The sequence below is a fragment of the Panthera pardus genome, unplaced genomic scaffold (assembly GCF_024362965.1).
Source record: "Panthera pardus isolate Hobbes unplaced genomic scaffold, ASM2436296v1 HiC_scaffold_6, whole genome shotgun sequence".
Classification (NCBI taxonomy): domain Eukaryota; kingdom Metazoa; phylum Chordata; class Mammalia; order Carnivora; family Felidae; genus Panthera; species Panthera pardus.
This window is the reverse complement of record NW_026526991.1, coordinates 115,353,319-115,373,218: the sequence shown is the minus strand read 5'-3', so window position 1 is coordinate 115,373,218 and position 19,900 is coordinate 115,353,319. Positions and strand designations below refer to the sequence as shown.

The 19,900-nt window shown below is 37.3% G+C and overlaps 1 protein-coding gene across 5 annotated transcripts in view; it reads right to left on the bottom strand.

Annotated features, from left to right (window-relative positions):
- Positions 1-19,900, bottom strand: part of MPP7 (MAGUK p55 scaffold protein 7) — a 287,780-nt gene that overhangs the window by 202,187 nt on the left and 65,693 nt on the right. For all 5 annotated transcript variants that reach the window (XM_019465254.2, XM_053894922.1, XM_019465259.2 and 2 more), the window contains exon 2: positions 8,049-8,206. In XM_019465254.2, the coding sequence (XP_019320799.1) occupies positions 8,049-8,085 (37 nt within the window). In that variant the 5' untranslated portion in view covers positions 8,086-8,206. The remainder of the gene's footprint in view (positions 1-8,048; positions 8,207-19,900) is intronic.

The following is a 19,900-nucleotide window of genomic DNA, read 5'->3' as shown; positions in this document are numbered from 1 at the left end:
AGATGGAGATTAGAACAAACAAATGGTAATATGGGAGGAACTCTAAATGAATATTGGTAATATAAAGCGAAATAATGAGGTCTTCAAGGTTGTGGGGGGTTTTTTGGAGAGAATTAAAATACATGACATAATAGCACTGAACTTGGGAGGGAAGTATACAAGGCAAAAGTGTTCTAAGATCCCCGGATTTTTCAGGATGATAATAAAGGTCCAGATTAAGACAGGATTTTATAATGAAGGATGCATGCTGTAATTTCTAAGGTAGTCACTAAAAGAACAGAAAGATAATGTATTAATTTCAAAACTGAGAAAAGGGAAAACCAAAATGAAAAAGGAAAACCCTAATCAATCCAAAAGAAATTACAAGAGAAAAAGAAACTTAGAAAAATTAGGATTAAAAAAACACAATATAGGTTAAAATTTTAAACTTTAAAAATCAGACATTATAACTAACTGAAGATTCTCCAGTTAGAAGCAAAGCCTGTCCAACTTATTACCTCAGAAAGCTCCAACTCTAATTCACAAAAGCTGTAAGACTGCAGGAATAGAGAGAGGGTCATAGTAAAAGGATAGAAAAAGATGTATCATGCAAACGCTAACAGAAAAAAATATTTACTTTAAGATAAAATGTATTAAAAAGGCTTAATTTACCTGCAAAATAACAAATTTGTATTTAATAATAAATTTAAATATTATACAAAATTAAATATATACAACAAAAACTGAACAGAACTACAAAAACAGTCATAAAGGGAAACTTTTTAAAATATTTCTGTTGATAACTGAGAAAAGAAACAACAAATCAGTAAAAATACAGACGATTTGAGTAACTTAATTAAAAACCTTTTCTGTAGGCTTATATAGAAGACTAAACTCAATGACTGCAGAATATACCTTCTTTTTAGACACAGAACACTTACAGAAATTGACCATACAGCTGGCCATAAAGTCTAAACAACTTCAAAGGACTGAAATAAAGGAAATTAAGTTTTCTGACCACAAAGCCATTAAGGAAGAAATCAGGAACAAAAGATAAATTTAAAAAATTCTTATTTGTATACTTCAGAAAATTCTAAATAACCAATTACAAAATAATTCTAAGGTAATAAAACCGGTACCTAGGGAGAAACAGCCTTAAATGTTAACATTTGGGAAAGAAGAAGGTTAAAATATATGAACAAATGTTCATTACTAGAGAAAGAGTAAAAATCAGTGAAATAAAAACTAATATACAATGAAGAAAATTCATAAGGCCAAAAGTTATATATCTAAAAAGACTAATAAAATTGACAAAACTCTGGCAATATGAAGGAAAGGGAAGAAAAGACCATAAATACCAATACCAGGACCAAAAAGAAAAAAAAAAAAAACCACTAATATAGAAACTGCACACATAAAATAAAATTATGAGCAACTTTTTCAGATATTTGAAAATTTAGGTGAAATGGACCAAGTCTTAGAAAAACATAAACTAACTCAGGGATAAAGAGAAAACCTAAACATTCTTGTAATCTTTAAAATAATTACCAATATTCTTATCAAAAAGAAAATGTCCAAGCCCAGAAAACCTAACAGGTAAATTCCACTAAAGTAAAAACTAATTTCAGTCTTTCACAAACTTGTCCACAGAAGAGTAAAGACTTCTCCCACCTCACTACATGAGACTAACGTGATATTGTTAGAGAGAATGACAAAACAAAATTACAGGCTAACGTCATTCATAAAAACATAAAGTTATAAATAAAATATGAGCAAACTAAATCCAGCAGATTATATGAACAAATTGGGTTTATCTCTAAAATACAAGTTGGTTTAATAGTCAAATATCAATGAAATTTGCTGTGTTGAGATTCACAGGACACAGATGATCATTACAATACATACATAACAAGCACTTGACAAAATTCAATGGCTAGTCATTAAAAAAATCATTTTGCAAACTAAGAATAAATGGAAGCTTCCTTAATCCAGTAAAGGGCATATATGAAAAAATCTAGAGCAAATATGACAAAGAAGAAATGCTGAAGTAATGTCTTTTGAGACCCAGAACTAAAAGCAAAGATGTTCACCATCACCACTGTGATTCGACATTGTAACAAAGGTTCCAGATAGTAGCACAGCAAGCAAAGGGAAGCACAGTCTTTATTATGCCATGGTGGGCCAACTGGATACCCACATGGGAAAAATTAATATGGAGCCTTCACACCTTACAAACAAAAATCTACAATATCAAACTCAAAACGGAAACTGAAAAGGGAATAACTTTTTGATGGTAAGGAAATATTTCATGAATACAATTCAGCAATCATTAACCTAAAGGAAAATGGTGCTCGACTGATTGGAAATTAATGACTTCTGCATATAGAAAAGGGGAGGAAAGTGCAAAAATGAGAAGACTAGTCATAGAACAAGAGAAGGTGCTTGTAACACATATAACTAATCCAATTCATATGACATAATTCCACTTATAAAGTTCAACAAGCAAAATTAAACTATATGGCCTAGGGAGCTTACATAAATCATAAACTATGTTTTATATAGAGTGTAAAATTGCAACCTTTTTGTTTTTTGGGTTTTTTTTTTTAATGTCCATCTCTAAGGAGGTTGAGGCGATTGTGAAAAGAAGAAATACCCAGGCTGCTTTCAGGATGCTTGATTTCTTGAACCAGATGGTGATCACGTGGATATTGGCATTGTAACCAGTTTTAGATCTTATAAAAGTTTTATGTGTTTTTCTGTATATATATTTCATATTATATGATTTTTGGAAAAAAACCATACTTAATGAATTTATAAAACTAAAACTAACATAGGTACTATGCACAAAAGGAATGATTTCATAAGATTAAAAAAAGAACGGCACTATCAGAGGAATAAAAACAAGGTCAACTCTCTAGTTCATAAAAGTTGTTTCCCATGAGGTACAGGTTAATGACATGTACCTGGAACCGATTAATTTAAGTAAATGGATGGTGGCGGCCAGGTTTCTCACTGTTGGGGGTGGGAATTTACAAATAAGAAAGGGAAGAAGGCAAAAATGATCCATTTGCTAATTAGAGTTGGCAACATCTGTAAGAATTCACGTTTAGCTTAATATAGTTATAGCTGATTGCACACAAAAATGTTTATAATGATGTGTGTATCTACATGGGTTAGTGTACATGTATGTATTTCTTTGCTCTGACACATGGGAAGACCTGAAAGAAACAACACTCTGATAGCCATATGCAAACCATCACCCAGATCCTGGGTTCTAATCCCATTCCCCAGTAAAAGGCGCTAGGGTCTCCCTAGCGAAATAGTTGATTCCAGGACTGGAGCACTGTAAAATGAGCCTGGGACATCTTGTAGTGCCAAAAGGAAAGAAACAAGCAGGCCCACATTGACAGGAGAATATCAAAGGGGCCAAAGCTGGAACGACTGGAACAACAAAATAAATTTTGTATTGGATTATAACCCAAAATATCAATAAATATCCATGAGTCCATACTGATACGAATAAACGAATAGGAGAAAAAAGACAAAATATTCCAAATATTTTATATAGAAACTTTAGCCTAAAGGAGGGAGAACATAACACACAGTGTAGACTGCACAGTATGGTACAGTGTGGAAAGAATGGAAAAAGAAAATAATGTTACAGTGGAGAAATCTGACGAATACTACTTTAGCCAGTTGACCAACATCAATAGTCATAAATCAGGTTGAGAGTATGTACCCTTGATATGATAGCAATGGCACTTAAATCAGACAAATTCTAACAGAGGGGAATTCTATAGCATACCTGACTAGAACTCCTAAGAACTGTCAGGGTCACCAAAGACCAAAAAAAAAAAAAAAAAAAAGTCTGAGAAACCCTCATAGCCAAGAGGAGCCGAATGAGACCGTGACAATCAAATGTGATGGGAGATCCTGGAGCAAAAACAAACAAACAAACAAACAAACAAAAAAAGACATTAGGGGAAAACAAAGAAAATCTGAATAAAGTATAGATTTTAGTTAATAATAGGGTTTCAATATTGATTCACTAATTGAAGTGAACGTGCCAAACTAAGGTAAGATGTTAATCAGGGAAACAAGGTATAAGGTATACTGGAACTCTCAGTATTATCTTCATAATCTCTCTGCAAATCTAAAAAATAAAGTCCATTGAAATTAAAAAAAAGAAAAAAACAAGAAAGAAAATCCAGAACATATATTGGTGAACAATGGAGGGGATATTACAAATTTATGTCAAAAGAATGGACTACTGAATAAGTTATTTGGGGACTACTGGTTGTTCATGTGGGAAATAAAATTAGACAATTATTATTTCACTCCACATATAAATTACAGTTGGACTAAAATTCCAAATGTATACAAACTGTGTTAATTATTGGAAAAAAAATCTTAGAGAATATCTTCATGACCTTGCAGTAGGTAGGAAAGCACAAGGGAAAAAAAAAAGCATTAACCATACAGAAAAGATTGATTTGCCCACATAAAAGTTTTCAACTTCAATAAAAGAAATACTATTTAAGAAAAAAAAGACAAATGGCTGACCAGAAAAAATCGCATTCAACCTAAAATGTCCCATAATATACAAAATACAAATAAATGAAATTCTGTAAAAACATGAAAAAATGGTAACCGATAGAAAAAAAGGGAAAGGATGTGAATTGACAAATCAGAGGAATAAATGGCCATTAAACGAATGGAAATCTGCTCAATATCAGGAGTAATGCACATTCAACACTTAAGATACCATGTTTTATCCATCAAATGGGCAAAAATTATCAAGGCTTATGATATCAAAGCTCGACAAGAATATGGGGGAAAGAATCCCCAATGTACTGTCCATGGGATCATTAAGTGCCTTAACCACTCTGGAGGACAATTTGATAACATCCATTAAATATTCACATCTTTTTTCCCAAAATATTATAAAAGAAGCAAAACCAGGGTTTTCATCAATAGAAGTATGGTTCATTACACTGTGGTACTACAGAAAAGTATGCCTTAGTTTAAAAGAATGAGGTAGATACATAAATGGTTGTATAGATAGATAGGTCATATATATATATAAACACACACACGTATTTACACACACACACACACGTATACACACACACGTATACACACACACACGTATACACACACACGTATACACACACGTATACACACACACACACGTATACACACACACACGTATATACACACACGTATATATATATACACACACACGTATGTATACATATACGTGTGTGTATATATATATACATCGTATACGTATATATATACACACATACGTGTATGTATACATACGTGTATATACACACGTATATATATATACACGTATATATACATACATGTATGTATACATATACAAACACACACACACCCTGTGGAGTTCCAGCTCTGACATCTTACTTGATATAGGAAAAAAGGTTCTAGAACAATCCACAGAGAACAGAATCCGATTAAAAAGGAACAAAGACATAAAACAACACACTTATGTACATCCGTGTGTAAGTGTTTAATGTATACAACATTCTTGAAGGATACTCATCAAATGAGAAAGAAAATGAGACTGGGGCAGAGAATGGGTGGGTAATTAAGAATTCCTTTCTTTTTTTATCTATGCATCTTTGACAACGACGATGTTTTTATATATTACCTGTGTAATTGCATTTTTTTCCCTTGGTGAAATCAGTAGAAAGGGGGAAAGGGAGAAGTGGTATAAGCTTTACACTGAAAGTATAGTCCCACACGAGGACTATGTGCTTCAGGGGCCACTGGGAGCCACTCCCCTGCCACCCGAGCTTCTGCCTCTGCCCTTCGGTTACGCTCTCTAGCTCTGTACCCAGGAGAGGACGTTGCTAAGCAACCCTGCTTAGGGTAAAAATGACCCCTGACTGGCAAACCGCATCTGGTCTGCAAGGGACTAGAAGGGAACCATGAGCATCTGATGCGTGCACCATACTTTGGAACTTCCCTGAATGCAGTGACTCTTGGAGCAGGTCTTCTCTGCTGGACTCAAGCCTTGTTGGGCATACAGGTCAAAAAATATCACAAAGCCAGGTGTGAATGACACAGGCACTTTCGATCCGCATCAAGGGAGCCAGCTACGTGTGGAAAAGTCCTTTTTAAATTCTGAATAGCCTCTGCTATTTTCATGACTGACCCTTCGACTGCCCCATAAACTATAAATACTCCATTTTAATCATTCCTTAAGAAAGATGTAAGCAACAATATTTTGCATTCAATTAAACTAAGGCATTTTTGGCGAACAGCAAGGCATGAAACTTATTCATTACATAACTGTAGTAAATTTATGGCTCAAATAAATTTTATCTATAATTTCCCAAACCACTATGGAAAGTTAAATCATTCATTTTATATAGTAGAACACAATGTGGGACTTTATAAAAACTAAAACGAAGAAAAAAAATTTTCCAAAAGGAGCTGGCTTCCAAGTTAATGTCTTGAGAAAAAAAGATTTTCAGGTATTTAAACATCAAAATTACTTCCTCAGAAAAACTAACCCTCAGTGTAAATTACAGTGGAAAAAAATCATTACTGATGGATAAAGATGAGACAAAACTTGCCAAAGCGTTAGGATGGATATGCTTGAAATAGCAAGAATGATATTTCCAAATTTGTGATTCAGCTTTGTGAAAATCATGGTACCAGTAACTGCCCACACTGAGACCACTATCTCAGCTGCTTACGGAACGGCAGTGATGGAACCAAATTCAGTATGGTCAGTGCAACACATGAGACGTTCTTTTTAGTCACATACCATGCCATTTCTTTTGAGAGGTCTTAAAAGTACAAGGCATAGCTCCCCCACCCCACTCACATTCTGTTTTAACAGTTCTGGGGGGCACCTGCGTGGCTCAGTCCATTAAGCGTCCGACTCTTAATTTCGGCTCAGGTCATGATCCCCGAGTCCTGGGATTGGCCATGGAGCCTGCTTAAAATACTCTCTCCCTCTCCCCCCAAAAAAAAAGTTCTGGGAAGGGTTCATGAATCCACATTTTTAACAAGTGCTGATTCTCAGACCTATAAATACAGAGAACAAACTGATGGTTTCCAGAGGGGAAGTGGGTAGAGGGTGGGCAAAATGGACGAAGGGTAGTGGAGACACAGGCTTCTAGTTAAGGAATGAGTAAGTCACGGGAATAAAAGACACTGCATAGGAATATAGTCAATGATACTACATGGTGTCACTGTATGGTGACAGATGGTAGCTATACTTGTAGTCAGTGGACACAGCTTAACATATAGAGAAGCTGAATCACTGTATTGTAAAGCTGGAACTAATGTAACATTGTATGTCAAGCATACTCTGAAAACTTTTTTAAATTAAAACCAAAGAGTGCTGATTCCGGGGAACCTCAGAACAGGACCTCAAAGGGGCACTGACCTCCTTCACCCGCCTCCTGAAACAGGTCGGAAGGAAGAGGACTTTACACATACATGTGGTTTTTTTCTTTCTTGGAACTCTTTATTCTAAGTATCACTAAATCTTACAACGGATAGTAAGGTGAAATATGCTTGTTTTAACTGAATCCCTTAATGACATATCAACTTCAGGATAGTTGGTTCCCACCCCCCACCCCCTCCGGTGACAGGAAGAAAGAAAACACAAGAATGGGGTAGGGACAATATTGTATTTCTTAAAGGAAAACAGTGCCAGGTCTGAAGGTTATTAAACCGGAGTGAAGAGTACCAGGAGTATCATGGGATTTGCCATACTTTATTGCATGCTTAAAATATTCGCTTGTTTTTTTAAAGAAATTTAAATGCATGGCATTATCACAAAGGGGAAGACCATATAAGAGCATCAGCACAAGCCATCGCTACCAGGAGAAAGCAGTGTTCAGTCAACGTCCTCTGACGACGTTTACCTTGGAAGGAGGCATCCTAGTTGCTTTTGTGCCCCTCTTGCTGGTTACGGAAAAACAGGCATGATCTGTTCGCACTTACTGAAAGCAATGCTGTTTTTCACTGCGAACAAGAAAATGCAAGGACGGAAGGAAAACCGCCCCTCTTGGTTCACATACCTGTGTCACTACCGGATCCTGTTGACAACGCCGGCATGATGCAAGCCGCAGGCTGGGACAACGCACACCAAACGCTCTCCACTTAGAAAGCCACAGGGGAGGCCAGGTCCGTGGCCAACAGCCACGCTGTCGACCAAGATTTATCGTGCAGGCCGTTTCTAAAAAGAGAAGAAACGCTTTAAAAATAATAATAATAATAATAGGGGAGACTACCAAACTGCGACATTCTGCAACTAACTCAAAATTCTTATTCCAACACACTTACCAGAAAGATCAGATCTTCCAAAGTTTACATGTCTCCGCTACGTGTAAATATTAAGTGCGGGAGTTTTTTATCTTGATGGGAGGTTTCTAATTAAAACCGTTAAAGTTCCTCATACATGTATCAAGGCTTCCTTAAAGATTTTCACAGTTGGAGTGCTGAATGCACAGACTGAGAACTTAAAGATTTTTACGCCAATGCTATCCTAAAATCCTTTGCCTCTATTATTGCGATCCCACGCTATCTTCCTAATGCAGAACAGAGACTCTATAGACTGTCAACAACTTATAAGTAATTGTAATTTTTTCAACAGCTCGTCCTAATAAGACAACTGCAGAGTTCTCTGCCTGAAAGCTGCGAAATCACCCTGAAAAACTACTAGAATTGACGATGTTAGAGATTCACAGAAGTGTTAGTAATCTCAACGAAACCTACCAATCCGAGCTAACGTATGAAAGTAAATTCTTTTAGTAAAAACTAAGCTTTGATGCACCTTTGAAAAATATCCATTTTTTTTCAAAAGCTGTTTTCACCAAGGTTTATCCTGAAATAATTAGCAAGGCGCTATTGAATAGTAGCTAAAGAGCAAGGACTCCAGAGTTTGACTTGACCTTTCATTCGGCTGAGTCTGTGATCTTGGACAAGTTATTGAATCTTATTGTGCCCTAATTTCCTTACATACAAATGGAGAGAACAGCACTTCAGGACTGTCTGATAATTATACACGCTAAGGCTCGCAACATAGCATCTGGCACATAACAAGCAAACAAGAAACGCTGGCCGTTATAACTGGAGTTGTTTAGCTCAAGCAGTAAGATTATAAAATGCAAACATAAAAGAAAGTAGCAAGATTAAAATTTACGTTGGCCTGACACCCGGGAGAAGGCCATGTGGTTTAAATTTAGACCGCGGCTGCCTAATCACGGAAAAATACACTACATTTACACTTTTTAGAAATCAGAAGACCCACACAATGCGTTTAGGTCCATTTTTTAGTGCATTTTCCCCAGTTCTCTATAAAGCAAAGTCAGTAATTTAAAAGCATATTTTAACATATATTAACAAGAAAAACAGATATTGTAAACACTCGAAAAACTGGCTCACTTCAATTCATAAAGCCTTTAAGTTGCTGATTCATATTACAGAGTAAGGAAAAATGAACTTGCCAAACTTCACTTGAAAAATTCCAAACTGTAAAATTCTATTAAGACCTTCTAAATTAGCTATTTAATTATCAAAGTGAACTTTAGTATGAAAAAACTCACCAGACTCTCTTGAACCAGACTATCTGTTGGAACGGCCTGCATTTTGTTTCGTATTACGAAGGCTGGCAAAGTTAAAATATGCAGACGTATCCATACAGAGAAGACTATTAATTAAAAATGTAAGAGCAGTTATTTTCAATACCAAATGAAAATATAAATCACTAAGCTAAAAATAAGAGAAAAAGACTTAAGTGTCACTAACGCCCACCCATGAGGCCGTTTTCCCCAATAATTTTAAAACGTAACTCTGCTTTTGCTTTCATAAATGATTCTAAACAATCAGGATTAAAATTCAGCTACATACAAGTGTTGGTTAATTGGAACTCAAAGAAAAAAAAACAAAAACCAGACCATAATTTCAAGAAAGCATTCAATAAGACTTCTCTGTTTTGCTGGGAAAAAAGGAGGAAACGGCTGAAGTTTGGAAAGTGTAGGCACACACCTTTCTCCCATTAAGGCAATATGTACACGTATGTGGGTAGACAGCTATCACATGTGTGTGTAGATAACTTAAGCTCTTTATGCCATAAGTCATAATTTCAATAGTACAGATTGTTTAACTATAGAAATATATATACACAGTTTATACCCTGTAAACTACCACTTTCCTCACACCTTAGAGAACTTACAATGCTTCACTTTTATAAATCGCCAACACTGTATAATAAGTGATCTTCTGCTTATATCAAACATTCTAGGATACTAAGACAACCTCACATTCCCACATCAAAACACCCTTCTGAGTTGATGCTGCTGGACATATAAGGCCACTTATGAAAGGCCTTAGCATTTCGCATTTTTTATTTCATAATGAACACTTGTGGTTAAATTTTTCCAAAGCCGTATCACCTAAGAAATATACGCTGCAAAGTAATTATCTTCTCAGAACATATGTAAGTGTATTAATAAAAAATAAATGGCTTGATAAAATCCCAACCAGTAAAATGCTTACTATTTTGTGGAATGAAGCAGAGTTGCTGGGTTTAACTTTCAAACTGAGCTCAATTTTTCTAGTAATCATGTTATTTTCTTTGGCTAAATTTATTGAAAATACTTTGGAATTTGTCAGAACCCAGTCATAATTATTACTGACTGTTGTATGGAATCGATTTACTACAACACAAAAATACCAGCTGTTACAGTATGTCCTGAGAGGGATTACCGAATATTCTTAAATTGAAGTTCAATCCATCTTTCCATAAAAGAGAGAGAGACCCAAACGCCAGGAACCTAACAGCGGTATCAAGTGCACCTGAAGCATTTACAATACCCAATAGAACTATTACAACCCTCCTTTAAAAAGGCTTATTTTTGAAATTTCATTATTCCAGTTGTACCTTGCTTCTATATATCACACAGTATCAGGTTCTTCTGGCATCGATCATGTGGAAACAGTGAAATACGTGAAGGTCTATGAGCTTACAATGTTCAATTTCTACTGGCCCCGGGTAACCCTTAGGGCTCCCGTAGCACTCGTGACACCTAATGGTCGACCGTGGAAGTGCAAGTGTTTGTCGCTGAAAGGTTTTTTTTGTTTTCTTTCTTTTTTTTTTTTTTTTTTTTTTTCTTTTTTGGAGTTTTCAGTAAAGCAAGAATGGTCTCAATTGTACCTAGCGAAATAGTCACCTGCAAAAATTTTCATTAATATTCATATACACACTATTAGAGAAATACACACTCCTCCTGTATGCCTCTTCCTCTCTATATAACACGTCACTTCGGACACCAAGCGTCGTTTCCCACACATCAGGCAATTCTGCAACACGAGCTGAGCGTCCTACAGTTTAATTCAATTCTGACACTATCTACCTGGAGACAGCATCAGATCCCACAGGTTAAGGGCACCGTCCCACAAGACTGCCGCTACTCGCACCCCTCCCCCCACTCCCCAGCGTCAATCCCAATTCAGGCCGTCACCTGTGCTTCTGATGGATGAACTATAGACCGGAAGTTCCCGTGAACCCTTGCTTGGTTTTTATTCATTTGTGAGAGCCACCACTCAAAAACCTTTACTGACTAGATCACTGGTTTATTATGAAAGGGTACAACTCAGGAACAGCCAGATGGAGGAGACGCAAAGGGCAAGGTGTGTGCGAAGGAGAACGGAGCCTCCATGCCCTCTCCCTCTCGGGGTGCATGGACTCCCGGCGGGGTTTTTATGGAGACTTCATTTTATAGGCATGGTTGATTCAATCGGCCCGGCCCCTAGCCCTCCTCGCATCTCCAGAGGTGGGACTGCCGGGTTCCAACTCGCTAACCTACTCGAGGCTGGTCAGCTGGCAACCTGCCCCCATTCTCAGGAGCTTCCCTCGCACAAGTCACGGCATTACCATGATCTCAGGTGTGTCTGAAAGGGGCGTGTCATCACTGACAAGATACGTTTATCACTCTTACCACCTGGGTTTAATTCCAAGGGTTTTTAGGAGCTCTGTGTGAAAACCAAATACACATTTCTTACTATAAATCACCATACTACACCTACCCGCGAAGTTTTTAGGCAGATGAGCAAGAAATCAAGCAGTGGACCTAGTTTCCAAACACATTTCCTCTCAATGGGGCGGACTATTCAAGAACATGAAAACTTCTAATTAACTGTCATCGTAAATAATTAATCATAGTAATATGCTGCCATTGCTGGAGATTGCAACTGTACCCAGTCGTCCAGTAACTTCACCAGTTACAAATATTCCAAGTTGCACTTCCAAAATCTGAGAGAGCAATAAAATAGCACAGAGTAAACTTCTTCTAAAAAAAAAAAAAAAAAAAATTTACATTGATGATTTTTTTTAGACGCTCCATCTGAAAGATTTACTAGTTATATTGGCCAGTACAAGCAGCCAACTGGTATCTGTTAACATTATTCAAAACCTCCTGAGTTAGAACTAAGAAAGGAGGCAACGTGTAGCTTAGTGGCATAGATCTGTTTATGTAAAATGGTATTTATGCCGTTTATACCAGCTGTTCTCCGCGTGTGGTCTGCAGACCCCCAGCGGTCTCCAGGACCCTCTCAGAGGCCAAATGTTCAGTAGGTCAAATTATTTTCATAGCAATTCTGAGATGCCATTTGCCTTTTGTGCTCCATGCCCATCTTCACTGACAGCGAAAAGGAACGGTGGGCAATTCCACTGGCACCGAACTGAAACTGCCCATCCTTGTGCTCTTCAGTGCCAAGCACGTTCGTGAAAAAGGAAGAAAACAAAGACGGGGGGGGGGGGGGGGGGGGGTTCATTCTAGAATGCTCTTAATAAAGAGTTCTTAATTAAATCACTAAATAATTGCCTCTTCAGTATCCATCTTTTTAACGTTCTGTGACGAAATGAGAAGTATGCAGAAAGCAAAGCTGCCTTAAAATGAAGTCATGTCTGTCTCAAAGAAAAACACCTGTGCGATGCTTTTTAGTAAACTATGCTAGCCGTGTTTTTCATGAGAAACCATTTGTATTTGGAAAGACAACTGAAAGGCAAATTATTCAGCTAGTCCCCTTCATCAGGCTCGAGTATTTGCTAAATATTGTCTGGCAAATGAATGAAGGGAGTCTGGGACTCGAGAAAAATTGACGGTGTGTGTTGCTAATGATAAAACATAAGCTTTCAAGCAATAAAAGTACAATTTTTCTTAATTTGAGAGAGAGTATGCACGTGAACAGGGGAGGGGCAGAGGGAGAGAATCTAGTGTTTATTTTAATGTTTATTTTTTTAATGTTTATTTTAAGACAGAGACAAGAGTGCACTTGAGCAGGGGAGGGGCAGAGAGGGGGGGGTAGAGAGAGAGAGAGAGAGAGAGAGGGAGGGAGGGAGGGAGGGAGAGAGAGGGAGGGAGGGAGAGAGAGAGAGAGAGGGAGAGAGAGAGAGAGAGAGAGAGAGAGAGAGAATGAATCCCAAGCAGGCTCCACACTATCAGCACATAGTCTGTTGTGGGGCTCGATCTCACAAACTGTGAAATTGTGACCAGAGCTGAAATCCAGAGTCGGACACTTAACCGACTGAGCCATCCATGTGTCCTGAGAGAGAATGAATCTTAAGCAGGCTCCATGCTCACTGCAGAGTCTGACATGGGGCTTGATCCCACAACCTCGGGATCATGACCTGAGGTGGAAATCAAGAGTCCGACACTCAACCTCCTGAACCACCCAGGTGCCCCCCAAAATAGGATTTTATAAAACTTGGTTCCACTATAGGCTGTCCTGTCCTCACTTTGCAAGGTACCAAGTTCACTGACAAATGCAAACATGCTACAACCCAGCCCCCATTTTGCATAGTTCCAGTAGCTCCCCAATACCCAAAGGCTCTTCTGAGATCAGTGGTGATATTGACAAATGTGATCTTTTTTCATGTTTATTATTTTTGAGAGAGAGAGAGAGAGAGAGAGAGAGACAGACAGACACGGCAAGCGAGAGCGAGCATGAACGGGGAGGGGCAGAGAGAGATGGAGACACAGAATCCAAAGCAGGCTCCAGGCTCTGAGCTGTAAGCCCAGAGGCTGACATGGGGCTGGAACTCACGGACCACGAGATCATGACCTGAAGTCGGATACTTAACCGACTGAGCCACCCAGGCACCCCAACAAATGTGATTTTTTAAATCATGTCTACATGTGGATTGTGAACGAGTAGTTTTGAAAATATCAATACGTGGTATTAGAAAATCATGCATGAATAGAAGATTCATTCAAAGTGCAAGACAGGGCAATGGATTTCAAAAGTTCCAATATGATGAGCTTATTCATATATTTTCAGATTCCACCTTGAAACTCCTTTTAATAAACAACCAGGCAATGAGTTTTGGGGTTGTACCATAGAATCTCCACAATTCACTGAACGGGCTATTAAAATACTCTCCCTTTTCCATCTGCAGATCTGTGTGATTTTTTTTTTTCATATCTTTCAACCAAAATACACAGCAACAAATTAAAAAATACACAGGTATGGAAATAATAGTCTATTAATCCAGGTACCAGAGAAATTCCCAACTTACTAATGTTTTCCCTTTTGGGAAGCAAGTTATTTTTCATAAAAATGTTATTATGTTAACACATAACAAGTTTAATATTGCTATTTTTTTTTAAGATTTTAAGTAATCTCTACACCCAATGTGGGACTTGAACTCACAACCCTGAGACCAAGAGTCACATGCTCTACTGACTGAGCCAGCCAGGCACCCCTAATATTTATTTTTAAATGAACTGAAATAATTTTTTACTCAGATTTAATATCCAATATGGTAAACAGCATATAATGCACATAAATAAAATTCTTTGAAGTCTTTAATAATTTTTAACAAGCCCCACACTGGGCTCTGTGCTGAGCGTGAAGCCGGCTTGGGATTCTCTCTCTCTCTCTCTCTCTCTCTCTCCCTCTCTCCACCGTCTGCCCCTCTCTCCAGCTCATGCTCTCTCTAAACATAAAAACAAATTTTCAAAAAGAGTGTAAAAAGTTCACGGACCCTAAAAGTTGAGAACTGCTAATCTATGCCAGTGATAAGCAAACATTTCCTGCAAAAGGCAGACAGTGAATATTTTAGCCTTTGTGGTCCCTATAGTGTTGGTCTCAACATAGACAACACATAAATGAGTTTGGTATGACTTTGTTCCTGTGGTATTTTATTTCCAGAAACAGAGAGGGGCTGAGTTTGCTGACCATTATTCTATGCCATGACACCCTAATCTGCTAGTGACTTGAAGATCTAAAATTAGCATGCTTTCCAGTAATATTTTTTTTGGTAATTATTTAAATATTCAAAGGAAATGAGTTTTTTAAAACCACTTCCATTGTTTAATGCAGAAATGCATGCAAAATAACAGATACAGATTTGCAAACTAGACCGTTCCTAATCATACACAAAATCATATCTGAATTTCATCTATTCCAAGAATATTATAATCTGTCCGTACACATAGAAAATTAAGACTCATTTAAAACTGGCAACCTGTTAGGGTGCTCTACATTAAAAAAAATATGTTTTTTATGATCAAACACACACAAAAAATTCTAGCTCCAGGTAAAGGGAAAAAATATGAAAAATTAAAAACACCCTCCATTTTACAAACTCAAGAGGGTTCCATTGTTATATGACACAAGCTTCATATTATTTCCTTTCCATAAATACCTAAGCAACAGAAAAAGTAGAATCCCACTGAAAGAATCCTGTAAAACTTTAGACTGAAAAGAGGAGAAATGCTGCTTTAGAATCCCCAGGCCAAGACACCAGGTTGTAAGGCCACCAGGAAAGTCTACAAGGAGCACTGGCCCCGCTCGCCCAAAAGGGGCATTAAGCACATGGCAGAGCTGACCCTGGTCAGGGGTCTTGGAGAGAAGGCACACACTGTCACAGTCAATTCCTGCCCCCTCCCCCCCACCGGAAGTACAGGTGTAATGCATGAACTGACACTCACAAGCAATGAGCTCCTTCCGGACTCTGCAAACCATCTACAGCAAATTAGTGCATCACGAGCCCAGTGTTTTCCCTCGGATCTTTCTCAAGTAAAACCGGCAGCGTTTCTAGAGCTGTGCACATCCCCCACCTCTCACAATGGGACGCTTTTTTTTTTGGACGACGGCTTTTTTTCATTATGTTTATGCCCTACCATCCACCGCTAAAGAATCATGGATAGTTTTCAAGAGTATACCATGAACCATAAATGACCCACTTTTTTTTTTTCCTGTGTTTTAGCACTTTCCTCTAATGGTCAGGGCAGGGGAGAATGATAACTTCCTATTTTCCTTGATCAATTCTCAATTCCAGAGCCATCCCAGCATTCCACCTGTCTTCTCTTAAGTCTTCTCTATGGGAAAAAAACCAATCTTGTAGTTGTTTTCGATAATTAAGATACATCAGTATAATTTTCTATTTTTCTCGGGCTTAAATCACCTGACTACATTCCTTTAAGGAAGGAAGCCATACCATCATGTGTCCTTAAAAACTGAAGCAGGGCACCTGGGTGGCTCAGTTGGTGAAGCATCCGACTTCAGCTCAGGTCGTGATCTCACACTTTGTGATTTCAAACCCTACATCGGGCTGTGCTGATGGCTTGGAGCCTGGAACCTGCTTCAGTTTCTGTGTCTCCCTCTCTCCCTGCCCCTCCTCCACTCAGACTTTGTCTCTCTCTCTCTCTCAAAAATAAACATTAAATAAAAGACTGCATAATGAACCTTATTCAGAAGTACTTCTATACGTGACTGGTTCCATTTCTCCACGAACTCCCTCTCCTTGCAAGGTCAGAATAACCCAATGAGTTTACTTATAGGGAGGAAAGCACCACCTAATGAGAGCACAGAGTTTGAAATGAGACAGACCTGCTCTGCCATACTGACTCCTGGTCTTGGCCAGACTATTTAACGAAATGAGATTAAATGCAATGACATCAGTAAAACACCTGACAGCAGCCAATCAACAGATGACGGCTTTATTAACACTTTTGACTTCATCTATTTCTCATTTCCTCTAATCTACCAAACTTTTAAAGGTCCTATAATAAAAAGAATACAGGCTTTGGTGAGAGACCGGTCTCTTGATTCTACCATGTACTATATGCACAGCTTACAAGGTATGAGATCTTGGGAAACCAGTAAAATACCAATTTAAGTTATATATATGTTTGTATATAAGCATATATAAAGTATAACTATATATATGTATATATATAGTGACATTAAGTGCATACAACTTCCCAGACATTAGATTAAAAACTCAACATGTACTATTTCATTTAATTCTTACAATAATCCTCTAATGTAAGCACTATTATCATTTTACAGAGGAGGAAACTGAATTTTAAGCAACTTGCCCTAAGCCCACAGCTGGAAAGAATTCTAATGTCAGTATGTATGGATCTAATGTCCATACTGCCCATCACCCTACACAACGCTGCCCCTTAACTCTCTTATTTAACCGCTCCCATTCAGTTTTCTCAGCTGTCAAACAGAAATACCATTTTTGACTCACTCAACTTTTTTTTGGGGGGGGGAGCTATATGAAACAATGTATCTAAGGCATGAGAAACACACTAGATTTTCAAATATTAGCTCCCTCCTTCCCACAACCTTTCCTTTAATACCCTTGTTTTTATGTTATGCTGTTTATTTATAAATAAGAAAATTCATTTCATGTCCACATTCTCTAGCTTGCTCTTCAGTCCCCTGATCATGCCTTCTTGGACTGACCACCCAAAACCTCCAGTCGGTTCAGAAAACAATATTCCCAGCCTTCAATCCATTGATTTTGAACACTTAGGGCGACACCACATCTACAAACTTCATACCCTATTTATAGCCACAGATATTTCCAGAAATCTGTCACATTTTGCAAGGCGGCTAAGGATATTGTTCTTCTCTGTTCTATACAGTAAATAACCGACTATGTTAGAAGCTCAAGAACATGATTCAGACTCTACTGAATCTTATTAACTAAATGTCACCACAGCGCTGTCTACAATTCCTAGTAATTTCAAAATTACATGAAAAGCCTAAAAATAAATCAGCCAACCAAACAAGCCTTATTAAAATTATATATCACTTCCTATTTAAATTAACATGCACAAAAATAGAATAAACCTATGTTTACTAAAGAGCTACATTTAACATCAAATTATAAATTACCAAAAATCTAGCCCTTTAGCAATAAAGCCTCTAATAGTAACACAGTCTCAATTATCTGTGCAGGTATGGTAAAACAGGTAAAATACCCTAACAATGACAGGAGTTAAAAACCAAATGTATACAGGAACTGACATCAGCAAGATGGTGGAATAGAAAACCCCAGGTCCTTGTTCTCTTAGGAGAAACTTGTTCCCTTGTTCCCTTAGGAGAAACTTGACAACAATATAAAGACCTTTAACAATCTATTTTAAACTGATAACTTTAATTGTATACAAAAATTCTACTCCTTTACGTTTCTGTCCCCCCTTCCCCACTGTATGTTATTGAAGTCACAAATTGCATCTTTCTATTTTGTGTGTCTTTTAACATAGATTTATACTTTAATGCTTTTGCCTTTTAAATTCTACAAAAGAATTGAAAGTGATTTATGCGCCAACATTACAATACCATAGGATTCTATATTTGCCCAGATACTACCAGAGAGCTTTATATTTTCATATGGTTTTGTGTTGTTGTTTAGTGTCTTTTTTTTTTTCTCCAGTTGACTGACTCAGTTGGAAGAGCATGGAACTCTTGATCTCAGGGTCATCTCCACATTAGGTGGAGAGATTATTTAAATAAATAGAACTTAAAAAAAAATAAAATAGATTGTTAAAACCCAAAGATGTTTTATGTAATTCCCATAAAACCGCAAAGAAAATATCTATAGAATATACACAAAAGCCAATGAAAAGGGAATCAAAGTGACTATAAAAGAAAAACCCACTAAAACATAAAGAAAAGGTAGTAATAAAGGAAAAGAGGGACAAAAAAGTTATAAGGCACAGAGAAAACAAGAAAATGGGCATATAAACCCTCTTTTATCAGTAATCACTTTAAATGTAAATGGACTAAACTCTCTAATCAAAAGACATAATAGCAGAATGACTGAATGGACTAAAAAAACAAGACCAACCATATACTGTCTACTAGAGACTCACTTTAGATCTAAGGACACACACAGGTTGAAAGTGAAAAGATGAGAAAAAGATATCCCAAGCAAATACTAACCAAAAGACAGCAGGGTGGCCATACTAAAAGACAAATAGACTAAGTCAAAAACTGTAATGAAATACAGTCAGACAGTATATAATAATAAGAAGGTCAATTCACCAAGAAACTATGGCAGTTATAAATACCCCTGACAGCACAACTCCTAAATATATGAAGCAAACAGTGACAGAACTGACAGGTGAAAGAGACATCAACAGTAACAGACTTCAATGTCATTCTTTCAATAGAAAGAACAACCAGACAGAAAATCAATGAGGGAAGAGAGGACTTGAACAATACTGTAGACCAAAAGCACCTAAAAATCCTATACAGAACACTCTCTTCAACAACAAAATACACATTTTTCTCAAGTACACATGGAACATTTTCCAGGACAGACCACATGTTAGACCACAAAACAAGTCTTACAAATTTAAGAAGTCTGAACTCATACCAAGTATCTTTTCTGACCTCAATGGAATGAAAGCAGAAATCAAAAACAGAAGGAAAAATAAAAATCCACAAATATGTGGAAATTAAGCAACACACTTAAATAACCAATGGGCCAACATAATAAAGGCCATATATAAAAAGTTCACAGCTAACATCATACTCAATGGTACAAGACTGAAAGCTTTTCCTCTAAGATGAACAAAGTATTGATGCCCACTCATGCTACTTCTATTCAACACAGCACTAG